The sequence below is a fragment of the Falco punctatus genome, assembly GCF_963210335.1.
Source record: "Falco punctatus genome assembly, chromosome: 5".
Taxonomy (NCBI): Eukaryota; Metazoa; Chordata; class Aves; order Falconiformes; family Falconidae; genus Falco; species Falco punctatus.
Genome location: NC_137584.1, coordinates 39,185,048 through 39,208,110, shown reverse-complemented (window position 1 = coordinate 39,208,110; position 23,063 = coordinate 39,185,048). Strand labels below are relative to the sequence as shown.

The 23,063-nt window shown below is 42.5% G+C and overlaps 1 protein-coding gene across 1 annotated transcript in view; it reads right to left on the bottom strand.

The window, feature by feature from the left end:
- Positions 1 to 21,786, bottom strand: part of RPS6KA2 (ribosomal protein S6 kinase A2) — a 315,925-nt gene extending 294,139 nt beyond the window's left edge. The window contains exons 1-2 of the mRNA XM_080388976.1: positions 21,397 to 21,786; positions 18,215 to 18,259 (exon numbers count right to left, since the gene is read on the bottom strand). Of these exons, the coding sequence (XP_080245102.1) occupies positions 18,215 to 18,259; positions 21,397 to 21,459 (108 nt within the window). The 5' untranslated portion in view covers positions 21,460 to 21,786. The remainder of the gene's footprint in view (positions 1 to 18,214; positions 18,260 to 21,396) is intronic.
- Between the last annotated feature and the right edge of the window lie 1,277 nt (positions 21,787 to 23,063).

Genomic DNA, 23,063 nt, shown 5'->3' with positions numbered 1-23,063 from the left:
TTTTCTTCATAGGGGGGATGGCAATATATCTCCCCTAATAATCTGCAGCACACATACAGTCTTCAGTCATGGGCTTCATTAGAAAGTCAGCTATTCAGCCTCAGAAACATTCCACAGGCAGAAGATACTGAAAGGCTGAAGGGTTTTGCTGTTGATGAGACCATAAGCAAGGAGGCTTCTGTACAAAAAGCTATACACTCCCAATCCCCACAAGCAAGTCTTCCATAGTTTCATATCTTCTTGAAACTGGAGTCATGAGATCAGGTGAAACTCCTGTTTTAATTATACTTTCTGAAAACGTTTCACTTGTTTGGCTATGAAAAGCCTAACAGAAAAAAAAATTAGCAGTATTCCATTAGATGATCTTAATTCTCCTTTACTTTTACAGGGAGATGAAAGAGTTTTAGCAATGCAAGTTAGGGACTCTAAAATCAAGTGATGAAGAGCAGTGTTTGCACATTGCATGAAGCCCACTGCAGGAGAAAGGAGAGCTAAGAGAAACAGTGCGAGAAGAGCTACACCTCTTTTTCCAAGACACCTCCAGATGATCTGGCAGCAAATCAACAGTAGCACAGAATTTCAGAGGGTTTCTCTGTCCCCTGTGAAAGACAGGCAAAACCAAAGCTCCCCGTCAGCTGCAGACAGAAATTCAGGTATTATTGACCCAGCAGCTGCCACAGAGGAGGCATCCAGCACCTGTATTCTCTGCTGCAACCAAGTGAACAGGATTTGCAGGTGCTCCCCATCCTCCAGAACCTCATTTATTCCTATGAAAGGAACACTTTGATTAACCTTAGATTTCGTTTTTGAAACAGCACAAGCTATTATATACAGACATCTAGGGAAAGCAGTCCTATGCCGCTTCTCCCGAGGGTCAGCATCTGCTTTGTATAGCGCTTATGGTGTTACAAAGCACTTCCCCCAGCTGGCAGCCATGGATATGAACTGCTGGATCTCATAGAAAGATGCTTTTCCAACTGTTCATGCAGGATGCATCTACATCAGTTAAAGAATGAAAAGAGGCAGGAAGAGCAAGCCAGCCAAAGCAGTATTTTAATGGTCCATTTCTCTCCTAGGGCCTGGGACTGATCTCATCCCATCTGTACAGCTGAGATACTGCACTTCTGCTCAATAGGAAGGATCAGAAGCTCTGCTCAAATTAGCCTGTATGAACACACTGGAAACATTTGGTCTGCATGCATACTTCTCTTGCTGGACAGTCTGAAATAAGCGTAGAGCTAGATTTCTATCAATAAAGCTGAAGGCTAAGACCTTCAGCAAGGGCAAAGATTACCAGGCCAGGAATAAAACATAAATTAATAAGAGGAGGCTCTGTAGACTGACATAAGGAAATAAGCTTTCTCCCTCAATATCCACAGCAAAGAAAGTGTTACCTTAACTAGTCCAGAAGCACTTTTACCTCACATTCATAACAGAGTCATAAGCAAAGCCAGTTGGAAAGAAGGCTCACAAGTGTGCACTGATACTCACAGTTGTTTAAGCCACCAGACAGTAACATCCATTTTGTACACTTCTCCGTAAGCATGCTTGCAACGTGCTTTAAAAAGTCACAAAGATACTATTGTAAATACAATGAAGTAGCTGTAATACCTTGAAGGAAACACAAAGACCATTATGTAGGAATATTTAGAAAGCACGTACCATATATAGGTCACAAAGAGAGGGGGAGGAAAAAAAAAAAAAAAAAAAAAAAAGCATAGCAGAAACAAGGAAGGCATTTCTGGTTTTGAAGCCTACTTCAACTCATTCTGCCATAGCTAGATCTTCAACTCCAGCCACCAGTGGTGAGAGTTAAGGGCCAGCTAATCCCCAGGAAAACATCCTGTGCCTATCCCTTTACACTAACTTGCAAAAACCACCACAGTCCCAGCACCAAACCTGGCAAACTGATGAAATCGTCATTCCAAACATGTAGCAAGCACTTTCTGTAGCTCTAGTTATTCCCAAAAGTGAACTCTGCTGCAGTGATAAAACATTTCACAAGCCAGAGAAGCAATGGGTTGCCATGCCAACCCACTCTGTACCTGTAATCACAGCCCAGTGTACAATTACTTTATTAGCATCTATACTACTAGAAAAGTTAAGATGAAAAACTTGGGTCCCTCCAGTGTTTCCAGTCTACAAGATTTAGAACTAAATACGTATTTTAGGTTTTTTAGAGAAACTTGGTCAAATTTTCTCCCAAAGCCGATAAGGCAAGTTAGGCTGCTTTAAGAGAACTGTTGAAAGAAAGACTAGTAGAACCTGGTAAAATCTGTAGGAACAAGAATAAAGAAGAATAATTTCCTACTGATCTAATCAGTCACAACAGTGAATCATCAGCAAGTTAAGAGATAAACAATTATCCTACATAGAAGCTGAACTTCTAATTTCTTTTCTTCCAATTCATTCTAGCTAGCTTTCTATTCTTTGTCACAGTTAGAGCTTAATATATTCAGGTTCTTACAGCTACATTTACAAAAGAGGTTATTGCAGAACTAAAGTGTTAGAGAAAACAAAGTGAGGATCCAGGAGTCACAATGTTAGAGGCTGATCTCCTGATGTGCATGAGAATTCCTGCTTGCCTGTATGAAATAAGGATAAATTTCCAATTTCCTGTTTCAAATCCAGGGAAGGTGCATGATTCCAGGGACAGCAGCTCAATTCTGCCTAGGTTCTTCATCAGTAGGATTGCATAAGCTTCACCTAGATATAAAAACCTCCAGGGTTTTCAAATACTACGATGAGCATGAAGCAAACAAAAGAACCTGTTTTTTTCATTTGCACATTAAGTATACACTCATTAGTCTTGGGCATTTAAAAAATACTAATTAGATACTCTTTACACAGTTACTTCAAGGCTGACAGTATGTACACCAAATATCCCGCCCACCCCCCACCCAAAGCCAATTATTTATTCAAAGCTGGCTCTGTGAACCAAAAAGGTGTGCAAGTCTGCCAGCTACAAGCAGCACGACAAACCATATTTCAGGAAAATGACTCAGTAAGTTCAAAATGTTTTACACATTTAATTAAAACTCACACTAACTCCAGTTGGCAAGCACGAGTATGACTCACGGAAGCTAGATCACAGAAGCAAACTCAAAGCAACACAAACTTAACTGCTTACTCCTGGAGCTGAGCAATTAATTACTACAGGAGGAATCCAGGAGGAAACATCCTGCTTCACAAGCAAGTATACTGTGGATAGGAAACAAGGTAAAAACCCCAAGAACTACTGTACTCTTGAAGCACAGATGCTATACTGACCAGCGCTAGCAGAAGTATTGCCATCAAGCCTTCTTCTATGCCTCAGTATGTTATCAAATGACACTGCAATAATCTCCTGCTCTCCCTTTAGTGTCTTCTACAAAGCTATCTCCAAGAAAGGATGGCACATCAAGACCAAAGACTACTTAGAAGAAGCAGTGGTAATGTTATCACCGTGATTTTTGTGTCATCATTGTACACATCACTGCATTTACTCAGGGGTTACCATAAATACTGTTATTTGTGGCCTTCTTTTACATAATGTAAGATGCTACAATATTCTGAGCTTCAAGAAAATACCTTAAGATGCAACACGGAGATAAACTACTAGCAAAAGAAGCCTGCACAACATAGTGCTGGTGCTAAAATAAGAAAATATTGTGCAAATACATACATTATCCTGTTGTTCATGGGTTGCTCATTCCCGCTACTGGTGATGGTCAGCTGAAGTAAATAAGAAAAAAGAGAATAGACCTCTAACATCTGAGGTCCCACAAGACCACAGAAAAAAACATGCAACAGATGTTTGGTTTAGAAGGATCCACAGAACATCCATAACATGCTAAGCTACAAACCACTTCCCATCACATCCTAGAAAATTTGAGAGCAACGGTAAGTAAAGAAAAAAACCATATGCACCACTAGTTTGTTGCAAGGAAACAGAAGTGAAGTACAGTCCTTTGCACTCTCAGAGTTTGTAATGCCTAGAGTAGTTTACAATGAAATAAGTTCCCCCATGCAGGCAATGCTGTTTGGGTATCCTCTTTACCATCATTGTGCTGATCTGCAGGATGACCAGCTTTTCACATTAACAAGGAGGGGCCTGAGTTCAGGGACACAATCAAACATCAGAAGATGCAATCTGAAATACCTCCACTCACTGCTTGAACTGACACTCAGGTTACAAGGCTGACACTGTAAAGGCAATGTTCATACCTGTTAGTGTAGGGCACTGACATTTCTTACATTGTTCCTATTTCTTCTCCACAGAGATGAAAGATGTAATTACAACCCTCTTTCCCTGACACCACAGCATAGGCAGCAGCTTTGTTTACTCTAGAGACTAGGAATTTTTTTAGCTACTGGATGACAACCTCCAGAGCCAAGGCTTCTCTCCTTCTCTCTCAAAACACATGCCACAAACATGACCATTGCACAGAGTCAGGGTCTACCACTATCATTTCAACCAGCACAAAGTTGTACAGCTGAGGGCCTACATCCTGCAGAACAAAGATAACAGAAGATTCAATGTTCCCATTAAAGCAATGGATTAGATCATCCACAGGCATGCTTGGAGTTGCTTCCTTTGTCAACTTGAAATCATTATGAAACATCCTGGAAGATGCAGTTACTGTCAACCCCCAGCCAAAGACCACTAGCCTTAAACACCTAAGTCAGAACTGACACACTTTGACACAGGCTATACTGACTTTCAAGACCTGTCCCACTAATGCACTTTGTGATAAATGCAGTCATGATTCATATCAAAAATAGAATGTACTGTGATAAGTGTAATTGTTGTACCCTGTGTAAATCTGGGACCTGTATCGCAGTTGTGGTGAGTGGGCGTGTGTGGTTCTCCTTTAAGACAATGTGATGGCTTCCCCTTCCACTGAGGCAATCGATGCCTGGAAAAGCCCCCAAAGGAGATAAGGAAAGCGAAACCATGCCAGAGAAGAAGGCCCACCGAAGGAGACAAAGACCTTGAGATTTGAAAAAGCGCGCCAAAGGAGAGCCAAGAGGAGGAGAAGGCGTACCCTAACGGCCCAGTGGGGAAAGGGCAAGATGAACAGCCGGCCAGAGGAGGTTGGTCAAGATCTGGGCATAAAAGACGCTGCTTTTAGGACTCGGGTGCGCGTGTCGTGGAACTAGTTGAGTTCTCCACGCACCCAGAGCCATTTTTGCTTATTGTTTCTCAACCTCAATTGATTGAACCCCAAATAAAATTGTTTTAATTGTTATCGTTTATAACACATCTCAAGCTTCAGATGCCCACACCTGCTCTGTAGAAGATGACATTAGTCCTTCAGCTGTTCCCACACCACAAATCCAAATGATGACAAACTCTTCAGCACAGTTATCAGTACTGACCTATGAGATAGTAAAACTTGATGCAACCTTAAAACAAGCCCAATTCAAACCAGTAAGAGAAAGGCTGTCACCTTGTCACATCTTTTCATTCACTTTTACATCCACAGTAAGATCTTGCATGAGATGCATCAGTTCTGGATATCGAGTCACATTTATTTGGCATTGTGCTTGACTGCTTCAGTTTTTGTTGGTTATGGGATTCAGATGTTTAAAGGATTTGATCACTTCGCTCTTTACAGAGGTAACCTAACTACACACTGCAAACTGACACCACTATTCAGATCTCTAACCTATATTAATCTCTCATTCACTGAAGATTGTCACCTGTGGCAATGTATTTGGAAGAAAAAGGACACCTGGCCTATCAAAAGTCACTCTTGCTTTAGCAGCTTCATGTGATTAAAAGTTTTATGCTCAGCAAGGCCACACAGTTGTGTGAGAAAGACACCTGGAATGAAGAAAACAGAATCTTTGGCAGTTAAGCAGGCAGAAGAGCTGAGCTGGGAACTGATGACCACAAGAATGTCAACAATTTTAATGATGGGACTAACCACTTGTATGCTTTTAACCAATTAGTATCTATATAGCAGCATGTGAACAGCATATGTAACCAATAGAATTAAGGTGTGATGTGTGTATGAATATTAACATTGTATGTAAATTTGCAGAAACTTAAGTGACTTCAACTAGGATCATATTGATATGTCGTTGAGTCCATGATTCTGCTCCTGCAGTCACCCACAGAAATGTGTCAATATCTGCAACAAGATTGCTTCTTGTACACCATTTCCAGAAGGAGAAACCTCTCCCTGTGAAACTAGAGGCATGTTGTGGAGTTTCGGGGTCACCTTCCCCACACAAGTGTGAGGAAACCATATGCCAGATTAGAAAAACTGACATCAGGACGTTCAAGATTATAATGTAATTAGACACAGAAGTAATCCCAGACACACATCATATTCTCCTACCCTGACAGATCTTTGGACTTCATTCTCAGAGTTAGATGTGCTCTGTGCATCCAGTGCAGGACTACAGCAAGCCCATCAAATTTAAAGGAAACGGGTACTCCTGCAGTTTTCCCCCCAGGAATTCAAAGCATTACACGTATCAGGCCTAGCTATTCAGATTTGGCATGATCTTCTCCAAGTATTTGGTTGCTAACAGTGCAGGAAATCATTTCAGCCTCTGTGGAGAACCTAGATGGTTGCTTGAGAAGGAACCTTCAAGCACCTTTCTATGTGAATCAACCTAGCTAGCACACCACCCCTGCTGGGATGGAGCTCTGACCTTGCTTGGCACCCACAGGGACAAGGGACCAAGGCTACTGCTGACAAGCAGGACAGACCAAAGGAGGCTGCCCTAGGGAAACTTCCCTCTGGATGGACTCCATCATCCCCACCTCCACAACCTCTGCGGTGCTGCTGCAGGACAGGCTTTAGACAGACTTCACCTCTGAGGCCCGTTTTGTCAGGTGCAGTCAGGAATGCTAATCATCACCTTGCTCTAGCTTTGATTTTAGGAACAGATGTTAACCCTCCTCCTCCTTTTACTTCTAAGGAGCCTCCCAAAATGACTTGAAAGAAGATGGAGAGACCAAGCACTTCAAAACCATCTTTTTTAGCTAAAAGCATAAATAAGCATGTGTATATATATATATCTGTATCTATCTACTGCCCCTTACCATTCCTTCCATACTCAGCTGGGCAGAGCACTCAGAGTAGCTTTTGAGACCACAGCTGCAGCACTTCAGGCAGGATGCTCTGCACCTTTAGCTACCAGTGCTATAGTCCATAACGGAGCCCTCAGGCACGCTATGGAATGTGGAGACTCAGGCACACTTCTCCTGTGTAAGTCAGAACCAGTTTTCTGATGACAGACGCTCAGAGAAGGTTCACTGACATAAAACACCACTTTTGCAGTTTAATTCCTTAGAGAAGGGTGACTCACAACCTTTAGTCCCCTTAAAAAAAGGGATTAATCTAGCAAATTGTGTTAAAAGCTGCCATGATGTATACAAGTAGTCTCTCTCAAGACTGTTTATCATAATAAAAGACCTCTTGTAGGAAAACACAGGGGATTATGTAAATTAGACATGCATCCTTATTAGCACATACCAGGAAGCAATCCCCTCAAATAACAGTCTCACGTGGGAAAGTATATTATTTTTTTCATATCTGTACTGTATTGCTCATTGTTCTGTTTGCAAGATTTTCTTCCATAACATAAGGGGTATTACTAAACATATTAGTATTACCTTCTCACCACAGTTGAAAATTGAGAAATGGACCAAGGTAGAAAGTTTCAGATTGGTAAAAGTTAAGAAACCCCCAGTTCCCAGTTACCGGAGGTGAGAACTGTGGTTACTACAGTGTACAAAAGGATCAGGCTATTTATTCAAGTGCCTGAATATATGAATAAATATGCTTAAACACCACACTTAAAACCCAGGACACCACAAATAACACAAGACATCAAGGAAAGGGATAGACTGTACTTCAATCATCTATCATACATGTGATTACCAATTAGTCACACTATGCTTTCCCTCTGATTTAAAGAACGAAGTCAAAATTTCTTAGTGACTAAGTATCCTTTATTGGCAGCGCTGGATGCACGGGGGATCTTTCCGCCTAACGTGCATGTCTAAAGTAATTAACTATCTTTTATACCATAAAACAATGACTATTCAATTAATGCCTATACATAGTCATTACCTAAACCCGCCTAATCTCACTTCGTATGTGTGAGATTACCTAAACCTTGGGTGTGCTTTAGCTTAGGATGTCCACAGCCTCACAAGATGGTGGCAGACACAATACACAGGGGTTGTCATGTATCTTATAATCATTACATTTTAACTACAAAATTCATTCTATCCTAGAGTGAGTTCATACAATATCACCTCCCCTTATCTTTATGTTTGCGAACAGAAAGAACCCTAGGCTGGACTAAACAAACCTAGTAATCACTGACTTCACACAAACATACCAATTAAAAGAGGGGAGAAAGCTACGAAATAAAGACAAAAATAGCAATCAGGAAATCCAAGCCCACTTTTAATGAAACTGGTCTAAACAAGGTCAGAATTTGTCATTTCCTAAGCCACTCACTCATATCCAGAATAAAAATGTTAAGACTTAAGGTTTGAACTTCATATAATTACGAAACATTTGATTATGATCCCTACACTTCAAGTGACTTAGATATGCAAGAAATTCTGCATAGATGCTGGATCAAAGTTTTGAACAGCCGGGAACTTGCTATTAGCTTCACATAGGCAATACTGTACAAAAACCCACCTGCAATCCTAGACATCAGATCTTTATATTCAGCCCCACACTCTCCTGATGTGGATGCAGTCCTTTATACAACATTATTTTTCTGGCCACCTGTCAGAAATAACTGACCAAGTAAGACAAAATATCTGCTAATTTTTAAGCTTTCAGGTGTTTGAGAGGTAGCTGGCCTTCCTGGACTCCCAAAATATATTTAGAGCAGCCAGAACAATAACAAAACCTACACACCACACATTTTACACACCACTGTAAATTTCAACATAATTTGTGTGAAACCCTAAGTGTAATAAACATGCACGTGTACTGATCAGGTATCCTATAAACTTGCAGAAGTTCTGGGCTTGACTCGTTTGCTCAAATGCAGCCAGACTAGTTTATTACCCAAATTACCCAAAGCTCCCTTTCTAGTCAACAGGGAAAAACAGTCAGGTCTTGGATAAAATAAATTGCACTCTGAAGCACATAACTACTTTGGAAAAGAAAATTAATTCTTGACATCTACAATGACAACATGATAATTCTTCTTTGTCTAACCATATTAATTTGAGATTATTTTTTTTTTGAAGTCACAGATGGTAGAGCTACCTTCTGATTTTGCCCATCAAATCTTTGGAGAAAAGCAGTCAAAGGAAGGCTTTCTCTTCCAGAACAGCAGCAGTGCTTGTCTTGCTTCTTTATCACATCACTTATTCTTTGGAGAAAGCTATGCATAAACCTTGAAAGCAGCAGGAAAGGAGAGAAGCATATTCAAAGGAAGAATTCTTATTTCAACACAAACCCCCTACATTCTTGTGAGAGAACAAACCTCAGAGTGAGCATGAAAACTAGAGTAACCTAGGGAGAAAGATGGAAAACAATTGACTTTCAGCTCATTGTAATGAAGGAGGGAAAAAAATGGGTTTTCGCACCCTAAAGGTGTAACCACCTATGCATAAGATGTAGTTTGTTTCCACTTTAAAAGATACAGCTCTCTAGGAGGCACAATACTCATCACAGAAACAATTTATTCTTTCTTCTAGGGACAGCCAAGTGACTCATCTCTCCTGATGACACAAATTGCTCATAGCCAGCACACTCCCTTGGGCACTGACTGCCATTATGGAATAAATCAATTTTCACGAGGGAAGAGTTTTCCACAAATGAACTTATTTGTCTTAAATAACAACCCTCGTTCAAAATCAAGCAGTTCAATTCTGTGACTTGTTTTACATCTTGCATATACTTTGTCAGATTTTTTCCCATTTCAGCATGACATTTGCTTAAGTAGCGACTGCTACAGTTGAGTCTGCAAAGTTTATTTCAAAAGCTTCTGAACATATATATTACTATGCATCCAAGTGCCTACCTGAGTAAATCGGAGCTGGCTGTTTGGGTATTTACTTAGGAAAAAAAACTGGTTGGTTAGGTGTTCTACAGATGAACATTGCAAGCTTACAAAAAAAATCCACCACACCACACCCACCCCTCACGCATTGTCCCCAAACTCTGCAGGCTGCAGCGCCCCACTGTGTCAGTACTTCTTGGAGCAACAGGAACAGAAGTGAGATCACTGCCACAGCAAAGTCCTGATTCAATAAAGGCTCAAGAAGGTCACGGCCAACATGTGCGAGAGTCACATTTCAGTGGGAGCAAGCATCAGCTGTTCTCTCTGGTAAGGAAAGCTCTGCCACCAGTTGTAATTATCAGCTACCTTCTCTATCAGCTAAAAACCTATCACCTCCTCACTTACAGTCCAATAGATATAGAGCCAGAGTTAATTTTTGGTTCTTGAAGACCAAGGTTTCTGAAAAACATGTTCTGTCACCTTTTGGCCATGGAGAGAGTAGTTTGAGTGCAGGTTGCCACTCACCATAGGTCATCAGCATCTTCGCAATGGCTGCAGAAAGCCAGACGGGTTAAGAAACCCTGCACAAGGTTCACAGACATTTTCTGAAGTTGATTTTTTTTTTTAAATATCATCCTGTCTCTGATGCATCTGAGCCACAACAGCATGCTGTCTCAAAGCAGCAAGAGCAATACAAAGAAGTACCATAAAAAAGTAGCAGAGGCTGTGCAATAAAAATAGCTACAAACCAAAGTTTGATATCCCATTCAAATGTCACAATTCTTTCAGTTTGTGCAATAACTTCTTCTACACAATACCTTGTCCAAAACGTGAAGTTTATGTTTATTTGCTGGACAAGCTGTACAAAGTGGAAGAGAAAGAAAGAGATCAAAGTAAAGAAAATAAATTGGATTTTCTCCTTTTTATCCCAGTATCCCCCCTATGTCTGTCCAAACTCAGTTGATGAGAACAGCCACAACAAAAAGTCAATTTATAAGGAATCAGAGGTAACAAAATTCTCTTTCAAAGACAGTAGCGCAGCTGTTGTCCTGTCAGCTTCCCTCCACTGCTGGGATTCTGAACACAGGCTCCGAGGTGCAACAGGAGGAGACAATTCATTCATTCTGTGACCCCAGCTGTCCCCTCTCATGTTTTATTCACACAAAGTCAGTGGTGGAATAACCCTTCACCTCTGTCAAGAAAACACTTCATATATGCCATTTTGCATGAAATTAAACAGAAGCCAATATTCTCTTGGTTACCTGATCAATTTCATTCAAAAAAGTAAGTAACTACAATTTGTCTAAGTGTTAGAAGTCTACACTATGGATTAACTCCCCAAATGTACAAAAAACAATTTACAAAGTTATTACCTACCAAATCCTTCATAAGGGCCAAGTACTTCAGATTTTATAAAGAAACTTCACAAGTTTACTTAAGGTAAAACAGCTTGTACTACCTACATAACATTCTCAAAGAAGAACTTTCAGGAAGGAGAAAACACCTACCTGTAAGTTGTTTCTTAAATACGTCACCAGTGTAATTTTGTAAGGATCTATGCAAGGTCATCATTTTCAGGTAGTCAGGCTGCAAATTGAGCTCACTCAGTATCTACTTCCATCTAAAGAAAAAAAGTCTACCTTGAAATGCTTGTATGCATCGCCGCTTTAAAGATGAGTATAGCATATCTGGACTCACAGTTACTTAGTTACTGTGATAACGCATTGCTTGATAAGAAAACTTTTCATGATTATCAACTTTTTATTTTTTTTATTCAGATTGTTGGGGTTTTTTTATAGAGGAAGAAAAAAATCAGCATGTTAAGTAAATATTTTGCTATCATCTAGCAAACTGAACTAGGCTTCCGTCATGAAGAGTTTTCACATCCTGTTATATAGTTATACTTCTCTGCACTGTGGCTTACCACTTATTTGGTGATCAGCTTCCTATTTGTTTTTCCCTGAAAGGACAGGCTGTACCTTTTAAAAAAAAAAAAAGCGCGCTTGGGTCATAGGAACAGACTTCTTTGTGTGTGTGTGTATACGTATAAAAACATATACACGGATCCAAATAACCAAGAAGCTTCAGTCATTCTTTTTAATAACCTCCTGTACCAGGAAAAGCTTGTGCTCTGTGATCACTCCTGACAGCCAAACTCACAACTAATGAGGCAGCAGAGACACTTAGTTGTTCGGTTCTATAGACCCTCAATATACATACTAACTGGTGACCTGCAAGCTTTACCACCAAGATGTAGATAGTTTTAACTTTGGTATGTATTCGTGATTGCTACTAAAAGTCATTCACAACATGCATTTAGTTTTATAATGGATTGAACAGTCCATACCAGGTGTTGAGACCTTTGATAAATTCAGGTGGGAGACAAGGGAAAGTGCACCAGATACTACTGAAAAAATAAATAAAACCAACCACCACATCTCCAATTCTGCAACCAAAGCAACTCTTTGATTGGCAAACCAGAATGTTCTGACCTGCTTTAAGTTAGATGCCTTTTTTTTTTTTTTGACAGAGAAATGAAGTGATATACCAGCAATTCTAGTATGTATACCCTGGTTAGGCTGTTTTGAGATAATCCTAGTGACAATCCCAGTCTGGAATTGTTCCCCATTGTCTCTGCAGTTGACTATTGCTCTAATACCTTTGAAAGGAAGGCTGATGCTGGCAGTTCAGCATCACACCAGCACAGATGTGCCTCGGTACTGTAGCAGGTACCTACCACGGACAACCTGACCAGTAAGAAGTAGAGGCCTTCTTCAGATAACTGGAAGAAGCCTTATGTGTGCAGGCCCTGATTCTCAGAAGATTCACTTCATCCACCATGGGATCTTCTGAAAGCACAGAAGTAATCCAGGGAATTTCTGCATTGACGTGTGTGCTTTGTGACACTGGAAATCTAGGAACTGATGAGGGAAGTTGTCCTGCTGGACCTGATCCTTACAAACAAGGAAGAACAGGTCAAGATTGTGAAGTTCAAAGGCAGTCTTGCTTGCAGTTACCATGAGGAGGAGCTCAAGATTCTGAGAGAAAAGAAAGCAAAAAACAGGATCACACCCCTGAACTTCAGCCACACAGACTCTGTCACCTTCAGGCACTTGTTTGGTTAAATCCCACGGAAGATGACCCTGGAAGGAAGAGGGGTCCAGGAGAGTTGATTAATTTTCAAGGATCACCTTCTCCACGCTCAGGATTCAGCTGCCTTGACCAACAGGCTATCATACGAAGGCCTGCATGGGTGAACAGGGAGCCTCTGACAAAACTCAGACATGAAAATGAGAGGAGAAACCACAGAGAGGCGATGAGGAATACAGATGCTATCCAAGCATGTAGTAATGGTATCAGGAAAGCCAAAGCCCATCTGCAGTTGGCTCTGCAGAGGGACAGGGAGGGCAACAAGAAGGGCTGCTACAGGTATATCAGCAGCAAAAGGAATACTTTTGGTCCTGCTGCGGAGTGGAGAAAAGGGGGATGATGACAAAGGGTACAAAGAAAGCCAAGGTACCCAGCGCCTTCTTTGCCCTTGGTCTTTACTGGTAATGCCAGGCCTTTGGGAATCCCAAGCCCCTGAGACAGATGGAAAAGACTTGTGGAAAATGATGAGGTTAGGGAACATTTAAACAAACCGGACATACAAAAAATAAAATCTGTGGGACCAAATGAGATATATCCGTGAGTGCTGAGGGAGCTGGCAGATGCCACTGTGAGGCCACTCTCAGTATCTGAAGACTCACAGAAATTAGGAGAGCCTCGTGAGAGGGGGAAGGAAGCAAAATATAGTTCCCATCTTCAAGAAGGGCGATCCAGGGAACTGCAAGCCAGTCAGCCTCATCTCAATCCCTGGAAAGGTAAAACAAATCACTCTGAAAAGAATTCCCAAACATATAAATGACAAGGAAATTATCTGGAATAGCCACCATAGATTTGTGAAGAGGAAACCTGGCAGCCTTCTATGAAGAGACTACCGTTTTGGTGGATGAGGGCAGAACAGTGAGTGTCGATCTTAAGGCTCTTGACATTGTTCCCCATATCATCTTGGACTGAGGGATTAAATATTGACTGGATAAGCGGACAGTGAGGTGGATCCAATACTGAACTGCTGTACTCTGAGTTGTGATCAGTGCAAAGTCCAGCTTAGGCCGGTCACTAGAGACATACAGCAGCACTCAGCACTGGGTCCAATATTGTTTAACACCTTCATTAATGACTTGGATGACCAGACAGAGCACACACTCTGCAAGTCTAGATTTTACAAAATGGGGAGGAGTAGCTGATAGACCAGACAGTTGTGCTGCTGTCCAGAGGGACCTTTGCTGACTGGAAAAAAGTTGCTAACAGCATCATCCTGAAGTTCAGCAGAGGGGAAATTCAAGGTCCTATCCCTGGGGAAGAGTAACCCTATGGATTCCTACAGGCTGAGGGCCACACAGCTAGAAGCCATCTTTGCAGAAAAGGACCTGGGGGTCCTGGGGAACAAGTTGAACATGAGCCAGCAATGCACCCTTCTGGCAAAGAAAGTTGACGACACTCTGGGCTGCATTAAGAAAAGCTGTTGCCAACAAGTCAAGGGAGGTGATCCTTCCCTTCAACTCAGCACTGCTAAAACATCTGGAGTAGTGTCCTATTCTGGGCTTCCCAGTTCACAAGAGACATGAACATACTAGAGCAAGTCCAGTGAAGGTGGATCACTACAAAAATTAAGGGATAAGAGGATCTGATCTAAAAGGGAAGCCTCAGAAAGCTGGAACTGTTTTCCCCAGGAGAAGACAATGCAGGGGGCATGGAAAGAATGGAGGGTGGATCTCACCAAGGTGTATAAATACCCGAAGGTAGGAAGTAAAGATGATGGAGCCAGGCTTTTAGTGGTATCCAGTGAAGTAACAAGAGGCAGTGGGCACAAGCCAGACACAAGAAGTTATATTTAAACATGAGAAAACATTTTTGCTCTTAGGGTTATCACACACTAGAACAGGCTGCCCAGGAAGGTTGTGGAGTCCATTCAAGGCCCAACTGGATGCAGTCCCAAGCACCTTCCTGTGGCTGACCCTGCTTTGAGCCAGGCAGTGAGGGTTGAACTACAGGATCTCCAGAGATGCCTTCCAACATCAGCTTTCTATGATACTATCAATATTTATCATTGCCTTGATAACAGTAGCTATACGGCAAGCAATGTAAAATTTTTACTGCTGTGGAGATTTTGTGTCTTCATCACTGACTGTTCAACAGTATCACATTAGCTATTACCACCATTAGTTATAAAAGTCTGATTTTTCATTAAGGATCTAATAAATCCATACCCTCTATAAACAGTGGTAGTGCCTGCAATGCATGCTTACCATAAGACTGCACACAGGACATCCACCTTTGCTCCCTCCAATTTTATTATTCACATTTGCACAAGAGCACACAGTACCAGCAGAAGTTACATGCATCTTCAGAAACTTTGTACAAGAGTTAACAGTAAGCCCAAGTCCTGCTATTTTCTGTTTTGCCATGAAATTTTCATAGAGCAAAACTTAAGAGGATTTACCCAGTTCTGCTTCTGGTTGGATATCAGCATTTTCACTGCTTCTCTCCTCTACTGTCCCAAGTGCCACACACAAGCTTTCAGTTACAGCATACAAATTCCACTGAAAGAGTAAAACAGCTCAAAGCAGTGTTAACAATGTAGCTTTTGAATGCTTTGATTTCAAAGTGCCTTGAACTGTATTGTACATGCTCACTATTTTAGGAAGATGTGACAGAGAATTTTGATACCAACTGCACCTTCAAGAAGGATTTAGATATAATATCAATGCTTAACTTTGACCAAGACCAGACCACAAGGCACATCATCCTTGTTTAAGTATGTTTGGGCCTCTAATGATCACAGGTGGTCAAACTATCAAAAAACTTTAGTGCAGCAAAAAGAATCTCCTTACAGGAAAAAAATGCATCGCTTAAGAACTACTGCAGGAAGTTCTCTCAAAGAGATTCCCATCAGCTAACCTGCTAGCCTTTGTCACAGGACAAGCAGAGTCCATGGCTTTGGGAGAACATCCTAGGGGAACACCCTGATGACAGCAACCCTGAGTCATCTAGCTGACAATTCTAAAGTAGAGCTGACACACTGACCAAGATGTGCCTCCAAAATGCTTGCTGTATCCAACAATCCCATTAATTTATACCCCCAAGACATTTAAAGAATAGCAAAATCAGACATCAGAAAAAGTAGTGCAGCTTTTATAATGCATTTTGTCACCATCTCATTTCTCCATGCTATACACAGGACAGGAGAAAGAACAAGAAACCAACATAGCCTGAAGCAGGTTATTTACAAGAACAACCTTTAAGCAAATGTGATCCATTGTATTACATCATTTAAATTCACTCACTAAGTCATGCTTTAATGTTTCCTAAAAGAAAAATTAAAAAGGCTTTAGGCTTGGGCACAGTACAGCCACCAGTAAGAAAGTCACCAGAACAATAATCTTCTTTCCTACAACATCACTACAGTAGGATGCAAGCTTCACAGAAATAGAACGGGCTTGCAGACTAAGACAGTCAAGAGCTGAAATCACACGACAGCAGCAGTGTAAGGGTGAAAAACAATCCCAGTTTTTCTTATTGTATTTTTCTGCAGCACTGTGTAATGAAGGCACATGGAGAAAAGTGGAGTGAAGGGGTAGGGTACTTCAACATTGGACAGTGATATTTCATTTTAATTTGTTAGTGGTCACTGCGTATGTGTTTTGTAATGCACAAGTGCGGCATGTTTTTCAATCAGACCTAAGTACATCCTGCCACTTCGCATACAGACATTGCGATTGCCTTGCTGAGGCAGGAGTAGACACACAGAAAGGTAAAGGCAATTACTGATATCAAATTGCAAATTGTAATACAGCAGTAAACACATCAGAAAATGAGAGAACACAGGACAGGTTTCTATATAAGTAGTCATTATGAGCAATTTGTTTTCTGCCAGTTTTAAAACATAGAATTCTAAGATGAAGCCCTAATCTAGGTTTAAATTGATTTAGGAAATTAAGGCTATATTCACACACACACACACAAAAAGACGTCCTCTGAAAAACCTAACCCACAAGCCAGAAATTTATTCTTCAGCAATATCCTCAAAGATAATGTGATGAGTCCAGTTACCTGCACTTAATTTCAGCCCCAAGCTTTTTGAAGATTAATTCAAATGCTCCCTTTCTAAGAAATGGAAAAGGAGAGAAAAAATTGCATTTGGAAGTTGCATCCATTTTACAGAGCTCAAAACGAAGACTTCTTCCTCCTTTCTATCGTTATGAGGTGTTAAAACTATTCCTTTAACATGGCAGGAAGTGACAAAAAACATACCCTTGCACTTAAAACCAAACATCACAAAGGTAAGATTGACATTTCAAGGAGTCTGAGATATACTAGGAAGCTTAACACATTCAGAGGTGGCTATTTAGACAAGTCTTTTTGCAGCCTCCCTTCAAACCTGAAGGGATTCAGTCTCCTTGATGTTTTGAGATCAGGAGATACCTAATGGTCTTTCAAGCACATCTCAGTTTATACAAGCCAGCAGCACCTTGTAATAACATCTGGGACCAACAACAGCCAGTTTTACAGTCAAGCTCTGCCCCCAGCTCACCGTAATAGTGAAGGCTGATTCCTTCTCACCTGGTTTATATCTTCATATCACCTCCTACCTCTTCTATTTGACATTTAAACACTTTGAAGCAAGACTTGTGTTTTTCCTGTAGGTTTGGATTGTTTTGGGGGTTTTTTGTCTTCTTTGATTCTCACAATAATACAAACAACAGATGAACTTGAAGGAAAGAGTTAGCTCTGTCATGCTCTAAGAGCCAGCCTAGTGGACAATCAGCAATTAATTCAGTTTAACAGTGTTTGGGAATTGATTCATCAGACATAATCCACAAGCATTGTTATTATGACAGCTACTCCTTGAGGTCATTACAAAGATCATCTCTGCAGGAAATCCATAGGTCTCGTGAAATTTTGTGTTTTCTTGGAAAGAGCACACATAAAATTCCTAACCTCTAGTTGAACAAGTCTATTCTTTTTTTTCACTTGACCTTGTAATAGCAGACCAAGTAATGGGCTCATTTTGCATCTTCAGGGCTAGAAGCATGGGGAGAAGAAGTACCAGAGACATTTCCAAAAAGACAGAAGATTACATTATAATAATATCCTAACATTTGTGTGATCTGGAAATTAACAGATTTACCTCTTTTACAGGTTCTTCATCCGGGGCAGCATCTTCTGCCACAGGCTAGCAAACAGACAGAAGGAAAAAAAAAAAAAAAAGTCTTTTAAATGTTATTGAGAGACACAATTCTAAGCCAAGTTCTAGCACAAAATACAGTCAGTTTACTTCTAGTCAGTTAAGTCGCTCCAAGTTTATACTACTGTCGCAGGCATGTTCGATTCTTCACACTTGGGTAAATTAACCTTTGAATCCATGAGGACCTGCTTTCTCCAAGATATATAAAATTCTAAGAGGTATAAGAGAAAGCAAGAGAACACTAGCACTATTGAAATTGCTGATGCATAGCCAAAAAACACATTTGTCAGAAATCGCACAGGAATGAATGAAGAACTGAACAGAATTATTAATGAGTAAGCTTAACTAGAGAACTCAAACAGTATCTCTTGCTAAGAAGAGAGAATATGTGCATACATAGGACCAAATATTTTAAACACGCAACTCCCATTTAAATGTTGTCATTTAATGAGTGCTCAGCTGAAATCTATCAAGGGAGGAACCCTATGGAAAACAAGTAGTAAAATTATTTAGAGCTTGATCACACAGCCTTTCCTCAGGAAAATATTCCCAAGGCTGTAACATACCACCCATTCCATCCAGCTTGAGAGGGATCGATAACTTGGCCAACCCACAAAGAAATTCTAGACCCAGCAAATATCCCAATTTTCTTGCTTACTTGTCAGACACAGTTAATGACTTCCTGAGTCAACAGGCAAAAGCAGCAGGATTTTGCTCCAATCTTCCTTTATAAAAATATAATACAAAACATGCCCTCAATGCACTCTTCCTTATCAAGCGATTGATTTACTATAAATGCTGTCTTTAATATCTGCAAGTCATTCACCTGAGTCATGCACAGGCACTCATAAATTCCTCTATTTTAAAAGGTTTTTTGGCATTAGGGAAGGGGAGCCAAAAGAGGTCCATACGCACAGAAAAATAAAATAGTCTCCCTCCTTGTCTACTAACTGTGAAAAGCTTCCGTGAAAAAGAACAACTTGCAGACAATCATGAAAACATTTTATCCCACACAGATTCAGAGCCTGTGACAACTCCCTCGAGTCAGTCCAATCATTAGTGTTTAGGCTGCTTTCTGCTCATTACAGAGTAAATGCCATTACTGTTTGAAAAGACAACTGGTCTTCATAGACAATAGCCCACAAGAGACAAAACTAATTTCTATACACCTTAACTAGATTTGAGCAAACAGTATTTTAGTTTTATCTACAGCATGAATTAAAAGGGTTATAAGCTATAACATCTTTGATGTGCTTAGAGATAGCAATAAATAGAGCAAATGGATGGTGCTTTATCTGTTGGTCTCATTTGAAAAGTTTATGCCTGTAATTCCTTAAAAACCTAAGCTGTTGTGAGTGAAACCTCAGCAAAAGCAACAGAACAGCGTAGCTCACAGCTATGGCATTCTTCACAGCAAGAAATACATAAGCAACCCCACCAAAACCCACCCAAGTAGCATTGCAATGGGGCAGTTACACTCTGTAAGGAAAGCCACGCAGTTCCTTCTGGAAGAAAGGTCTGAAGATCCTCTACCAACAAAACAGGCAACAATAGAAAGCTACTGTCCCAAGCAACGGACATTGGGCCTTAGTGCAGGATCTTACCCTATGATCTAGGGAAGTTTTTCCCCAGAAGTTGGCAGCAGAAAAGACAATCTGGGCATTAACTGAAGTGTTTTCTGTCTGGGGCAGAAAAAAAAAATACCAGACACATACACAAACTGCTTTTAGGAGGAAGATCAGGAGGAAGGAAGAGAACACGCATGTACATGCTTGTTTGAGTACTGTGGTCAGCGGAAAGGCAGACTTGGAGGGGACGAGAAAAAACGTAATTTTTGTGATATTTGGCAGAAAACTTTGCCATAACTATAGTTCTACAAGTCTTCTCATTAGGAAAGTAACTTCACAAGGTGGCAGCTGTCATCTAAAACCAAAGACGGGAGCAACACGCTGTTTCCCAAATACAACCTGTTTGCTAGCACTCTGATGCCTTGCATCACATGAAGTGGAGCAAGCAGCAGCACTCGGAAGTGATTTACATGATTTAAACCGCTGCAAGCCCCTCATACTTGTTCTTAACCTAGGGACTCCAGAATAAGCCACACTGGTATAATACATGTTTAAACCATACAACAGAAATGATACTGGAATGTAAGCTAACATTCTGCATGAAACCCTTTCCACAGTTCAGCGCCTCCTCTTTAGAGAAGTATTTTGTGTTCCCTGTAACCTGGCTGGATAGGCTGCACTCCCCCCATCCCTCTTCTCAACCCACTGTTACAGCACCCAGATCAAAGAGCACCCCGGGGGACGGGGTGTTATTAAATAAACACAAAACCTTTCCACCTCACAAGTTTCACTCGTCTGTTTCTATTACCTGGTACAAACACATATCCTGTGCTGGAAACAGTTGACCTGAAATACTTTGCTTTTATTACAGTACTGGAGAGCCACAGATACTTAGGAATCTGCTCAGCCGCACAGAAGAGGAACACTTTCTTTGACACAAGGCAATCTTAAATTGCAGGCAATGAAAACTCTACAAGGCAAATCGTGAGCACGTAACACAGCAGCCAGTTAGTTAACACAGTGTTGCGTTTCCAGCATGATCCTGAAAGCAGTCCTGTGCTTAACGGGCGGGCGAGGATCTGACCGATTTGGCGCTGGTACTGGAAGCGCCCAGGGAAGCTCGGGACTCACAGCGGGAGCGAACACCGCGGACCTGCCCCAGCCCCAGCCCAGCCACCGCACCGTGTCTGGATGCGAGCCCAAGCCCCACGCAGCCTGCTCGGCGGTTTCCATCCGTTTCAGGCGCTCCCTCCCTCCCAGCCGCCCCAAATCCCGGGAACGGGGCTCCGACGCCAAGCCCGGAGCGCGGCTACGAGCGGAGCTCGGTGCGGGAGCGGGCGGGAGGCAGCCGCACCCGCCGGGCTCCGCTGCGGGGCAGCCCCGCTCCCCGCCAGACCGCTCCGCTGCGGGGCAACAGGTTTCCGAGCCCGGGCTCTGCCCTGGCCCGCAGCAGCCACCGGGGGTCCCGGGGGGGCAGCGCGCCCCGTCCCCGAGGCGGTGCCCCGGCGGGAAGCGGCGCTGGCAGCACCGCAGCGGCCGCCCGCACCCGCCGCTCACCTCCGTCTCCATGGGCTCCACCTCTATCCCTTTCCATAGCTCCAGTAAGTGTGCGATCGGCATGCTGGGCGATGCCTGCCAGAAGCCGGGATCGAGCAGAAGGAAAGCGCGGCGGCTGCCAAGGAGACAGAAGGAAGGTGTCGGTCGGCGCCGGGACACCCGGCGGGGCTCGGCGAGGGACCCTCCGCCCGCTCGGCAATATGGCTCTGCGCCCCGGGGACCCCGCAGGCGGCGCCGCTCCGCAGGCGCGGAGGCAGGGCAAGGCGACGGCAGCCGCTCCGCAGCCCGCGCAGAGCCTCGCCGCCCCGCCCGTCCCCCCGGGCCGCCGCCGCCGCCGCTTTTAAGCGAGGGGGGAAAGTTGAGACCGAGGATGCGGCGGGTGCTGCCATGGCAACGGCAGCGCGGCCCCCCCCCCGCCCCCCCAGCACCTGGCAGGGGAGGGGGCACGGCCGAGGGTGAAGGAGGAAACATAGGAATTAACACTGGCAGGTTACCCCCCCCACACACACAATTCCAAACGTTGATCCCTTGGTAGTGAGAGCAGCTACAGAAGAATCTCTCAAGTTTACCGAGCCCTGTATTATTCCAGCCTTATAAAAAGGACTATCTTGCTTATCACTCGCTTTGTTATTTTATTTCTTCACTAGGAAACCTGTGTCTACTCATTTGCCATTCCTTCCTCCTCTAGCTGTTGCAGCCTGTAACAACCTTACTATTACAAGCCTGACACACTGCACCAGATACCCAGCTGTTGATTTGGACTGTCCTCAAATTGAGGTTAAAACACACATACTACCTTGTTCCGGCAACTTTATTATCTTGTTCCGAAAGGCGTTACCGCTAAATAAGTCACTGCTATTCAAAGAACAATTTCAGAACCAAGAGCCAATGTGCAAAGAGCATTTTTCTTCTGTTCCATGCTCAAAAAGCCACAGTTCATTCCCATAGTAGCAGTGCTGTACAAATTCAGAGCAAGGTTCAGTGAACAGCAAGAACTCCTCCGCCAGCCTACAAAAGACCATTTGGGGAGCGTTCCTCCTCCAGGCCCTTCTCAGCTCCCTCAAACTCTTTAACATGAATAATCTGCCCTGTAATTCTAAACACCAAGCAGGGTTAGGAGAGAATGTGTCAAATGTACTGACCATTACAAAGGCAAAACAGGGGAAAAAACCAAATCGGACCCCAACCAGAGCTACAGACAGAGCCCTGCGCTCAGGTACAGCTGCCAGAACTCGGTCTTTCACTTCTGCGGTAGAATACGAACACTTGATATCTGTGCCAACACAGAACTAACAACTCGTGACACCAATTATGCAGCTTCATCTGCTTTACAGATTGACCAATTAAATATCTAGATTACCAGCTTTACTCACTGCTCAGAGAGGTCTGGTGGGAGTGATGTCAATCACAAAACAGACACACACCTGAAATCAGAAGCGATAGCATCTGGCTGCTCTTTTCCCTGGTTCTTGTGTTCTGCCCCTGCTTCTTCCCCAGCAACACACACGATGCAGGTGTACTTGCTACCTTTAGGATGACATACACGCTCTCCCAAACAGCCTTGTAGTGCCAACAGCTGTGAGGCCAGAGCTGAGATCAAGCACAACAAATCTGTAACCCAAACCATGCTTGCTTCACAAAACCCAGAGACCTTCATCAATCCAAAC